We start from the raw sequence: 12943 nt of genomic DNA, 5'->3' as shown, positions 1-12943 counted from the left end.
CATTCGTTCGCTCACCGCATAGTTATTGAGCACCTATTATATGCCTATCGGTGTTCAAAAGATAGAAGAGATAGCAGTAGAACAGAAGAGTGCTTCTGCTCTCTGGAGATTTTTATTCAAGTGATTTTACTGTACCTACAACAGCAGGAATTGTGTCTGTAATAACTTGGAACTTCCACATGTCCTTCATTTCACCCGAGCTAGTATTTTTCTTAGCTTGAATGACAGATTAAAAGCAAAGCACCCACCATGTCTGCTTACAAAATAGTTTTGTGGATAGATGAGCTCTTTGACATTTTTCTGGCTCAGTGTTCCCCAAACTATGATTATTTGTGCACTTTTACTGTAATATTATTCTCTTAAATATTTTCCTCCCTTTTTCCCCCCTTTTTATTTATCCATGTTCTCTTTTTTAACCTTTTATTATGAAAGATTTCAAGCGTACATACAGAATAAAAGTGAGCAGTGCAATGAATCCCCATGTACAAAACTCCACTAGCAGTTAACTCTTGGCCACTCTTATTTCAGCCGTCTACCCTGTTTACTCTGAATATTTTGAAGCAAGTCCTAGATATCCTGTCACTTCATCTATGAATATTTTCATATTTCTAAAATAATACGAATAGTTTATTTCTGTTAAATTGTAATGTTATCTTTAAATTAGAAATATCACATGTTTGTAATGTGAAACAAATATACAAAAATATAGATTATTTGAAAGTTATTACTCCTCCCATTGCCATTTCATTGAGGCAACATTATACATGGTTTTGTGTATTGTTCCTTACTCTTCTTCATGTGTATACCAGCGTATACAAATGCATATATGCACACATTGTTTTTGCTTTTTACAAGAGTTATATTGCACAAATTACTCAAACTTTTCCCCCCCTCCAAGTCGTCTTTTTGAGGCCCAATTTACGTAAAATTCAATTAATTTTTCATAGATTTGGTGAGTTTTAACAAATATGTGCAATCATATACCTGACCCGACAATCAAGATTTCTTTTACCTTGAAAGGTTCTCTCCCTTTTGTATTTTAATCCCCTCTCAATTCCTGAAAACTCCTTATCTCTTTTGTGGCCTTGTAGTTTTGTCTTTCCTAATAGGTCACACAAATGGAATCAAAACAGTATGTAACTTTACTTGTCATCACAATAAATGTAAATGGATTAAATACTTTGATTAAAAGGCAGAGATCGGCAGAATGGATTTTTTAAAAATATGATCTCTATATATGCTACCTACAAGAGAGACAATATAGATTCGTAGACACAAACAGGTTGAGAGTAAAAGGATAGAAAAAGATACACCGTGCACACAGTAACCAAAAATAAGCTGGAGAAGCTATAATAGTATCAGACAAAATAGATTTTAAGGCAAAAATTGTTACTATAGATGGAGAAAGACATTCTATAATGATGAAAAGGTCAATCCATCAAGACGATATAACAATTATCAACACATATGCACTTAATAAGAGAGCCCCAAAATACATGAAGCAAAAATAGACAGAATTAAAAGGATAAAAAGACAGTTCAGCAATCATAGTTGGAGACTTCAATACCTCATTTCAGTAATGAATAGAACAACTATACAGAAGATGAAGAAGGAAACAGAAGACTTGACACTAGAAACTGACCAGACCGATCAGGCAGCAGCAGAATGCGTGCGCTTCTCAGGTACACGTGGAGCATTCTCCAGGACTGGCCATATGTTAGGCCGGGAAACAATTTTCAGTAAAGTAAAAAGAATTGAAATCTTCAAAGTATGTTCTCTGACATTAATAGAATGAAGTTAGAAATTGTACATAAAGAAATTTGGGAAATTTAAAACATCATGTAGTCTTATGTATTTAGCTTCTTTTACTTAGCACAATGTTTTGGAGATCCATCCATGATGTTATATTTATCAGTAGTTTCTTTTTATTGCTGAATGGTAGTTCATTTGGGTTATATAACAATTTGTTTATCCATTTGGACATTGGGTTCCAGTTTTGAGCCATTATGAGTAAAGTTACTTTGAAAATTCATGAACAGGCCAGGGTATATGTTTTCATTTATCTTGGATAACTGTCTAGGCATGGAATTTGCTGGTATGGTAAGTATATGTTTAGCTTCATAAGAAATTGTTGGTTTTCCAAAGTCACTACTATTTTATATTTCCACCAGCAATTTATGAGATTTCTAGTTATTCCACAAGATTTTTTAGCACTTAGTTTTCTTATCTTTTTAATACTATGCATTTTATCCACTTGTCAACTAGGGAACCATTGGGATGTAGGCCTTGGGCATTTCCAGTTGGCACTCCAAAATTTGCATTTTCCTGATGACTAATGACGTTGAGCATCTTTTCCTGTGCTTATTGGCCGTCTGTCTCTTTTTCAGGAAACTGTTCAGGTCTTTTGCCCATTCTTTAATTTGGTTGTTTGCATATTATTTAATTGTGAGAGGTTTTAATAATAGATTCTGGATACAAATTCTTTATCAGGTTGTGTTTTGCAAATGTTTTCTTCCTGTCTTGTCTTTACACTTTCTTAACAACATCTTGAAGAGCAGAAGTTTTGGTCAAGTCCACTGACAAGGCTTAAAAGCAATAATACCCAGTGCCAATGAACACACCTAGTACCTAGAGCTTGTTTTCTAAATACTCTTCTCCACTAAAAGGAACCAGGGGGCCTTGGAGAAATGGCTAATGGTAGGGCTGAGACAGAAAGAGTGTAAGATGAACCTGGAATATTTTATATACCAAAAAGCAAGGAAGTGCTCAAAGAATAACAGGGTTTAGTCAAAAGCACAACAGAACCGTCTTGAAGGAGTTCCCACTAGCCAAATCTGAGATAATTTGAGCACCAGAAAAAATAATAGTAATGGATTATAACTTATTTAATAACGTAGGAAATCATGAGTCTGAACAGATATAAATAAATGGATGGAAAGTGGAAGCCCTTCCTATGGTAAGATGCCAATTAATTAATATGTGGAATGATACAATTATAAAATCACCACTTGGTAACCATGATAGCAATAATTTATTCAGGCAAGAATCATTAATTTGTGCTAAAACAAGTAGGTGACAGTTTGTTGGAGAACATGATATTTACATAGTTTCAAATTATATGATATATACGTATACAAAATACATATTAATTACAAAGAAAAAAAAACAGTGCCTTTCCAGTGGAGAAACATGGAAGATACTTCCTTAACCAAGTGAGCAAAGTTAACCTCATCAAAAATCAACACTGCACCTCCTGAAAACATGTGCTGAGAAGGACACAGGATTGCTTCTGTGGTGTTCCTGCCAAAAACTGCATGATCTGACTGACCCTAATCACATGGAAACATTAGACAAACCAAACTGACAGATATTCCACAAAATAACTGGCTTATATTCTTCAAAACTGTCAAGGTGACAAAAGACAAGGGAAGAATGAGGAACTAATTAAAGAAATATGACTGGCTAGATGCCACTTATTATCCTGAATTGGATAACAATCTTGGACCAGAAGAAGGAAAAACATTGTTTTCTATAAAGATCAGTATAATAAGCACTAAACCTCTATTCCTTGGAAGTTCAGGCACACTGGATCCTCCTAGAATGGGGGAGGAACCTTTGCATACTGCTTTTTGCAGGGGTTAAATGATTTTTCAAATGTTGATTTAATAATTTGTGTTTTTTCTGTTGTGAATTACCTGCCATGTTCTTTATCCATTTATATATTCATTGTAAACATGTTCCAGTCTTGAGTTTGTTGATTATTTTTTGTTTTAATTTTGAAATTATGAAAGTAAACAGATTTCTTGTTTAAAAAAATAAATTGTATAAAGGGCACAAAGACCAAAATGAAAGCCCCTCTCATCTCCACATCCCACTCTCCAGATGTTCTCCTTCTCGTTTCATTTTTTCAAGTTTGCCTCCCACTCTTCCTGCTTCCTTTCACTCTAAAAATTTCTAAACATTTCTGTGAATTAGTCATGCAGCAAAAGCATATATCTTAATGGACTAGGACAGCACGTAGTCTGCAGTGAAAAAAACTGTACATTGCCCTCTATAGATTTCATGATAAATGTATATTTATGTTCAAAACACACGTTTATGCATATTTAAGAATTTTAAAAATATGAAGATCTTATAGCAAAGCATATACACAACTGATACATAATTATTAGTGACTATAACCAATAGTGAGTGAGTAGCTTAAATTCTGGGCCATTGGAAGCCATTATGTAATCTTTGGTATTATCTTTTGATTTAAAAAAAAAACATAAGAGCTTTTTCACTCTTTTATTAATGGTGTGACTTGAAATTGGTATTTGGAGAAGGGTGCAGTGGGTCACACCTATAATCACAGCACTTTAGGAGGCTGAGGTGGGAGGATTGCTTGAGCCTGGGAGTTTGAGATCAGCCTGGACAACATAGTGAGACCCCGTCTCAACAATAACTTTTTAAAAATTAGCCAGGCATAGTGGCACACACCTGTAGTTCCAGCCACTTGGGAGGATCACTTGAGCCCAGGAGTTCAAGGTTACAGCAACCTGTAATCACGCCACTGCACTCCAGCCCAGGCAAGAGATCGAGACTCTCTCTCTAGGAAAAAAGTGGTATTTGGCTCAACTGTGTGTGGTGCAGATTAGAGGTAGAGATGCATCTTCCTTCACAAGATTAACTACCTGAATCTTTTGTTTCTTATCCTGCGTAGAATAATAGGATTTTAGAACTAAAGGGACATTGGAAATTTCTTTTGTAATATCCTCCTCATTTTGTAGGTGACAAACAAATGCTTGGAATATGGTAGCCACACAATAAATGTGTGTTGAATTAATGGGTGAGTAAAATGAGGCCCATAGAAAGTAAATGACCTGTTCCTAGTCCTCTGCAAGTTAGTGACACTTGACCTCTGTGGTTTAAGTAAAGGAACCAGAATGTTAACAGTGAAGCTTTCACTTAAACTCACTTAACATACACTTACTGAATGCTTAAGATGTTCTGTGTACCGTTCAAGGTGTTGTTATTTATTTCAAACTCTCAGGTCTCTGAGGAAAGGGGAGTCATTGAGATCACAGGTGATTTGTAAATTAATGACTGTACGTCCTATGATACGGTGACCACTTGCTCTTCTTCATTGCCTGGGAGGAGGGCCCGCTGCTTTAGTCGCCCTGGAGCTTGGGGATGTGGCGTGTGGACTGAGAAGAAGGCCTCTCTGTGGACTCGATATGAACTGAACTTTTTTGTGTGTTTTTCTTCCCCAGCTGGAAGAAGAAAGATCTGTGCTCAATAATCAGTTGTTAGAAATGAAAAAAAGGTAAGCGTCCTTTCTGTGTTTATTGTTGTATGTGTGTTTAATAAGGAAAATGTCAGCACATAATGTGGTGGTAACTTGTAGTAGAAAACAAGTGACCGCCTTATATTCAGAAAATGGCATTGTGATAGTTCGGTACTCACAACTGACAAATTATTGAACTCCCTTTGCAGAGGTTTCACTGGCACAAAGCAAAAAGTTTTATTTTTAAGCCGTGTTCAGTTGCATCTATTTGGAAGTGTTTTAAAATCAGCCTACTGTCACCTCCTAGTTTCAGTAACTAAAAATACTATAATTTTGCATATAGTAGTTGGTCTGGATATGGATTTAAATTATATAAAATTTTGAATTTTCACTAATAATGGGTAACTTTATTTTAAGTGTTGCTATTTATTTTCTGAAAAATAGCTTTGTTATTTATTATTCATCCATGATATTCAAATGGAAACTTTGTATCATTTTTTCGGTACTCTTAAGTAAGGATGAACATGGCCCACAGAAATAATTGTTTAGAAGCCTGATGTTTATATATCTTGACAGTCTCTCTGCAGTTTTGTCTAGAGATACTGTGTTTTACACTGCATGCCAAGCAGGCTTAATGTGTATTATTGCTAAGAATTAGAGCCTATCCAGTGGGTTGCTGTAGAATACTAAATAGATGCATATCACAACAGTGGTATGCTTTTTTGCTTACTAAATATAAAACTAGATACCCCTCCCGCCCCCCCCAAAAAACCTAGTCAGACATGGTGGCTCTCCCTTATGATCCCAGCACTTTGGAAGGCCGAGGTGGGAATATCACTTGAGATCAGGAGTTTGAGACCAGCCTGGGCAACATAGCAAGACCCCATCTCTACAAAAACTTTAAAGAATAGCCAGGAATGGTGGCTCGTGCCTGTTGTCTTAGCTACTTAGGAGGCTGAGGTGGGAGGATCACTTGAGCCCAGGAGTTGGAGGTTACAGTGAGCTATGATTACGCCTCTGCACTCCAGCCGGGCAGCAGAGTGAGACTCTGTCTCTTAAAAAAAAGTAAAAAAGAAAAAGAATAGCATAACCAGTAATTCCTCTATGCTCCTGTGCAGTATTTTATTCCTACTTGTCAGGCAGAGGGGGGTTCCCGTACTGGCCTACTGAGGTGTGTGTTTGACACTGGCAGTGCCCCCCCCCCACCAGATGGTAGTTGCTTAGGAATTGAGGGCTTTGTTTAGGTAGATACTGAGGGCTTCATTTATTTAGATTTAGATATTTGGATTCCATACGCTACCTTCTAAAGGACATCAGGCCTCGGTCCAGGGGTGCCTTTCCTCCTTTCTTTTTTTTTTTTTAATTAAGAAATACTTAGATTCATTCTTTCAAATTTCACTAAGGTGGTGTCTGTACTTCAGAATGCACATGTGTTTCACCACTGCCACACCCTTGGCCCAGCCAGATGTTCTCCAGGACCCACGAGCGTGGTGACTAGTCTGCCATGCCTTAACCTAGTCCTGTGTACAGGCACAGCTCTGTTCCTCTGGGCCTTGGGGTATTTAACTTTACATAAGTAAGGTTTTGTTTCTTAAGAACCTTGTCTAAGCAGTTATTAAGGATATGCGAAAAAACAAACAGGGCTTGTTCCTGTGGCATTCTGGCAAGGGAGCACCGAAAAATGGGCTGGGACGTGTGCCGACACAGTCCCCTTACACTCACGGAGCACTTCATAACTCACCACGATTTATCTAATCTCAAAACAGCCTGGTGAGATCTATGGTGGGGTTTGCATTTTAAAACAATGTAACTAGCCGGGTGCGGTAGTGCGCACCTGTAATCCCAGCTATTGGGGAAGCTGAGGTGGGAGGAACACTTGAGCCCAGGAGTTCAAGGCTACAGGACACTGTGATCACGCCTGTGAATAGCCACTGCATTTCCTCCTGGGCAGCATAGCGAGACCTGTCTCTAAAGAATAAAATAAAATGAGGAAAGTGAAGCTCAAAAAGTTAGGCAGCTTGGCCAAGGACTCGGGACTAATAAATGACAGATGCAGGTTTAAGACTCGGGTCTTCAGGTTTTTATGGTGATTCTCTTCTCACTATACTTTAAAGCTTTTTATTTATTTTTTACTTTTTTTTTTTTAAAAAAAAAGATGCTATGCTTCATCAGTCATTACTTACCATGTAAGTTTAAATTACATACCTTTCAAAATAAGGTTAGGCGTGTGACTTTTTTCATGGCTTAAAAAGATGGAACAAATTTGGGGACTGAAATTCTCTCTCCTTACTTCACTATCCCTGTTCCCATTTTAGTCCTGGATCTTTAGGAGGAGAATGTCTCTTGAAAGTTTATCTTAATTTTGATCAGGAAATGTAGATAAAGATGACAATTTTTTCTGGGAGTGGAAATTTTAAAAACCTGATTTTAATATTTAGGACTTTGTTAATTAGCCCTCATGGAAGGTTATTTCTATTTTAGAAACCTGAATGTAAACGTATTTTAGCTAATAATTTGGACCCTTAATTGCCTTCTGAAAGTCAGTTTGGTAAAGGAGTCATATGTAGGCCTATATGTATAATGGTTAAATAAACTTATTGAGCATAGAATACTAAAAAGAACTTGATATACTCTTAATTTAAAAGCCTTGCAAACATTTAAATCATAAAATATTTGAAATGTAGTTGGTCATACAATAACTGAGAGCTCAGTCAACAGTTTACTTTGGAAGTGATAATTACACAGTTAAGATATAATCACTTTATTCAAATGGTCATGATATTGAAGTGCAGAACTTACTCCTGACTGTAGGATGAAAGTAGTTACCAGCAAGAAATGAGTAGAATCCTCCCATATTTGCTGCTGGTTTTTTTTTTTTTTTGTATCTTTAAACACTGGGTTGCAAACGATATGTAGTGAAAGTTTTTCTCTAAGCTTAAAAATATAATCATTTCTTTGAAAAACTCTCAAGTTGGGCAAACCTCTTTCAAAACAGGTTCCAAGATGTCCAATAGGTAAAGTAGGGTCAACCCTGAATTGCTCTAGTTGCCAGAACCGGATAGGTGGTTCCTCTGTACCACTCAAGCCCAGTGCAGATCTGAGAACTGGCTGAGCTTCCCTCTCTTCGCCAGGCTTTTTAATGTGAAAGAAGGAACCTCCACAGCCTTAGGCATGGACTTTTTGGAGTCTGGATTCATGCTGTTAGTGTAAATGCAGGGTTTCTGTCCGGAATGAAAACTGGTTTGATGATTAGCGATTAGCGTCTGCAAGTTCTGAAGAGGTGCCTGCTACGTCAGCTCACTCAGCTCACTGTGGGTTGCTAACTGTCTGACTGTCTCCGAGCTTGCGCTACTTACCAATGCTCATTTCACCCCTCTCTTTTCCCTTTCCTACTCTTGCTTCCTTTGCTATATCTGTGTGTCTTTAATGGTAAGACTAAAGAAAGTCTATCCACGTTATAATAAATAAATTTCATATATTTTTAGTAAACCAAATCGTTGTATATATTTTTTGGCTGCCTTTGTCCCTCTGTGTCTTGCTTTTGTTTTGTAAAATATTTTCAGCAGTATATACACACACACACACACACACACATACACATACACACACACTTCTTTTTTATATCTATATACAGCAAAGAACTTCAGTGCAAATTTAGTCTCCTTAATGTATTTGCATTTCTCTTCATGTTTCTAATATTTGGTTCTTGTTATCTTGCATTTTTAAAGCTTGCCCAGTAACACTTTAAGGTATTTTCTTCATTACTGGAATTTATTTTTTATGTAAGTAGTAAGAAAAGAATCTGGGCAAAATGTTCCCTTGGGGGATGAGGAGAGGAAAAGATTTCTAGCCCCTGTATCCCTTCTTGATATTCTTAGTAACACCAAGTTATTCTAGCCAACAGGGCTTCAAAGTCATATTATTTGTGATTCAGATGTCAGTAATGTCGGCATAAATGGTTTAATTTAGCACCTCACGGTGGTTTGTGCAGTGGAATCAGGGCTAAGCCTGAGAAGCTAGCAGTGAAGATGCATCGCAAAGATGGGCCACCAGGGTCTACTTTTCCTGTCATTTTGGCGTATAAGTCATGTCAGATTTCTTTCTTAACCGTGCAGCTTTTGATAACTGGTGTAAGAAGCATTCTGCTGGCCATCTTCTTAGACAGCAGCCTGGCTGAGTGGTTGTGTGCCCATGATGATGAGCAGAGAGCTGGTTGGCCCCAGAGAAAGGCACCTGTTACTTTTTCCTTCTGCCAGCCGGTGGTTTGTTTATTCCTCCCCAACACTAAGAATCTGTGGGATCTTGGCCAACTAGAGTCCTGATTATAGGAAAATCTACATCTGTTCTCAACAATCCTCAAATCCTGGTATTTTTCAGTAAGAATGTTTAAAATTACATTTTTCAAATTTGAGTTGAATTTATAACAAATGATGCTCTGGAAATAATTTTTTTATAACAGAATAAACTACCAAATAAGTTTAATAGAAACTTAAAGATCCCAAGATTTATTGCATCTTTGGATGACATGAGACATTTACTTTCCAGGTGGCAAAAAGGACCTGTACATTCCTTTTATTTAAATTGCTGTTTTGTTTTAACCTAAGCAAGATGCTATTTCCTAGCAAGGTATTACTCACTTAGTAATTCACCAGCCTGATGTCCACTCCTTTCCAGTGTGCATATAATGCTTGGGTTTTTAATTCAAGAACTTTCTGTAAGTCTCAGATTCTTTTCTTACTACTTATCATTCTGGAGTGTAAGTGTCAGCACACGATGAGACAAATACAACACTTACATTTTCATCTTTGTGTAGAATTTCAATTTACCATAAATCATGAGAATTCTATAATTTGTGTGCCGGATATCTTGGGTCTCACTAACAGACATACATTCTGCCGTTTCTAACCTGGGCCTCAGTTTCCTGTTCCTCCATTTGGTTTGAAAACAGACTGAACCACCGCATCCTCTGCATTTCCCCAGCTCCTTCAAATAGAACCAGGGAAATTTGGCTTATCGTTAAAGTTAACAATTCCCTGATGATGCTCTGCTGTATGGCCCGAGTGCTGGCCTAGGAAATTTTTCTCCAGTTCTGTTTTTCCTAAAGTATTTCTGTAATACAAGGTCTTTTTCCTCTTGTGTTTCATACTGCATGCCATTTTTCAAACTTTTTATTTTAAAATAGATTTACAAAAGAGGTGCAAAGATAGTACAGCTAGTTCCTGTAGTCCCTTCACCCAGCTTCCCCTAATGTGACCATCTTACATAACTGTAGTACATTTATCAAAACTAGGAAATGAACATTTGTACAACACTATTAACTAAACAATAGACTTCATTCAGATTTCACCAGTTTTCCCACTAACGTCCTTTTGTGTTCCAGGATCCAAGCCAGTATTCTGCCTTGCTGTTAGCTGTCATATCTCCTTCGTCTCCTCCAATCTGTGACAGTCCCTCAGTCTTTCCTTGTCTTCCATGATCTTGGCACTTTTGAATGCATGTACTTTCTACAACAAAAATTTAAGTATCTATGCACCTGTATAAACACATACTAGCCTGCCCCTTTGGCTTGTATTTATTGTGTCTTACCCCCCTCTTTGTTCCTCCTTCATCTCTCCCTTTTTTCCCCACTTTCTGGACTCTTAAGGCCTCACCCCCCACCTCTGCTGATAGCCAAAGCTGAGTCAGCTGAGAACATTAAGCCAAGTGCTTGAACTTTGTCCTTCCAGAACCCCATGCTTTCATTCTACACCTGAAAAGCCATTTTAACATTTTTTGTTCTAGCATTTATGTAATTACCATTAATTTCTATGAGCAATTTAATGTTCTCTTCAGATTCTATGGTTGCAAAGTAGTAATCCTTCAGTTTGAATAGTAGTTGTAATCTTTCCTACTGTTTGGCCCACAAGATCTTAAAAACACATTCTTGGAACTTGTTAAAAAGTTACTGAAATTAGTGAGAACCAATTGATATTTCCAGCATAAAACTGCTCTGCATGACATCTGTATAATTGCTTTGCATGTATGTAATTGTTGTTATTGCTTGGTAATAATTTATTCAAGAAGTAACAAATTCAACTGGGGGGGTTAGATTTTGGTAGAATTTTTGGGGAGTACAATAGTTTTTTAATTCTGCATTTTCCAAATTTATTAACTTGTTTCTTTAAGTTCAAATGGATACAATCACATGCAGATTCTGGCATGTCTATGCATAGGTAAACTTTTTCTCCCCTCACAGTAAGTAAAATTTCAAGTAAAATTTTGCAAGCATAATAGCCTTAACTCCCTATAAAACTTCCCTGTTATACTTTTCTTCCCCCACATTAACTAAGGTTAATTGCGTGTTTATTCTAGTACAGTTGTACACTGACCACTCTCTCGGTTGATTTCTGGAACTTTTAATTCTTTGGTCTTTTAGAGAATCCAAGTACATAAAAGACGCAGATGAAGAAAAAGCCTCCTTGCAGAAATCCATCAGTATAACTAGTGCCTTACTCACAGAAAAGGATGCAGAGCTGGAAAAACTGAGGAATGAGGTAGAGTACCATCGAGGGGTGAACGTTCATGCTGCTTCTTTTTGTTCGAACTCAGAGCCTGAGCTCAACAACTGTGTTTCAGGTCACAGTGCTGAGGGGAGAAAACGCCTCTGCCAAGTCCTTGCATTCAGTTGTTCAGTCTCTAGAGTCTGATAAGGTGAAGCTTGAGCTCAAGGTAAAGAACTTGGAGCTTCAACTCAAAGAAAACAAGAGGCAGCTCAGCAGCTCCTCAGGTAAAACGATGCCCACCTGGCACTTCATACAGCACGCCTCCTACCAGGGAGCCATTTCCAGTAGAGATGCTCTCTGAAGGCAGCTGTTGGGCTGCCCCTGACTTTGACCAATTCATCAAATGAGGGCTTGTTATAACCCAGGGCCCACGCTAGTGGTGTCCCTGCTCCTGGTCCTTCCTGTGCTCAGTGAATGTTCTCACAGGCAGAAGATGGTGGGCGGCAATAACCGTGGGGTCTGAGAGTGCAGGGCAGTGAAGAAGGAGGTGGTGCTTTTGGTGGAGAATGACGGAGTGCATCTTTAAATTCAGATGGAGGTGACAGGCATTCTCACCCAGTAGTTGGCCAGCCTGAGAGGGAACACCTGCAGGGTAGGGCTGGTGGCTGTGTGATCCCTTAGGGGCCAGGAGCTCATCTGTGTGCTCTCAAAGAGGCATGTCGGGAAGTCCACATGAAAATGCATTTCTAACACTGGCCCTCTCACTGCAACAACAAGGAAAAAAGATTGTGATTTTTTTTTTTAATCCCCCCTCCACTTTTTTTCTTTTTTAAATATAAGGTAATACTGATACTCAGGCAGAAGAGGATGAAAGAGCCCAGGAGAGTCAGGTAATGTTCCTACCTATTTCTTTGCTTTCTTGCTGTTTTTCAAAGTCATTTCATGTTTTGAATAGGTAATAACATCCTGTGGTCCAAACATTAAACAGAATTAAAAATATATATAGTAAAAAGTCGTCTTCCAAACCCTCTCTTTTGCTAAGTTCCCAAACCCCCAAAGAGGTACTTATTCTTATTAGTGTCTTGTCTTTTCAGAGATTAAAAAATATATATGTATATGTGCCAATACTAACACAGCCAGCTCCCTTTTTTATGTAAATAATGGCATACAACATAAAGTGTTCTGCACTTACCTT

At 37.8% G+C, this 12943-nt stretch overlaps 1 protein-coding gene across 12 annotated transcripts in view; it reads left to right on the top strand.

Annotated features, from left to right (window-relative positions):
* The window catches only part of CLIP1 (CAP-Gly domain containing linker protein 1), a 99280-nt gene that overhangs the window by 81622 nt on the left and 4715 nt on the right, over positions 1-12943 (top strand). For all 12 annotated transcript variants that reach the window (XM_045534873.1, XM_045534869.1, XM_045534876.1 and 9 more), the window contains 4 exons: positions 5253-5305; positions 11682-11799; positions 11882-12032; positions 12589-12638. In XM_045534873.1, coding sequence (XP_045390829.1) covers positions 5253-5305; positions 11682-11799; positions 11882-12032; positions 12589-12638 — 372 coding nt within the window. The remainder of the gene's footprint in view (positions 1-5252; positions 5306-11681; positions 11800-11881; positions 12033-12588; positions 12639-12943) is intronic.

This window comes from Lemur catta, chromosome 21, assembly GCF_020740605.2.
Source record: "Lemur catta isolate mLemCat1 chromosome 21, mLemCat1.pri, whole genome shotgun sequence".
NCBI classification, from domain to species: domain Eukaryota; kingdom Metazoa; phylum Chordata; class Mammalia; order Primates; family Lemuridae; genus Lemur; species Lemur catta.
This window is presented reverse-complemented; position numbering and strand designations above follow the sequence as displayed.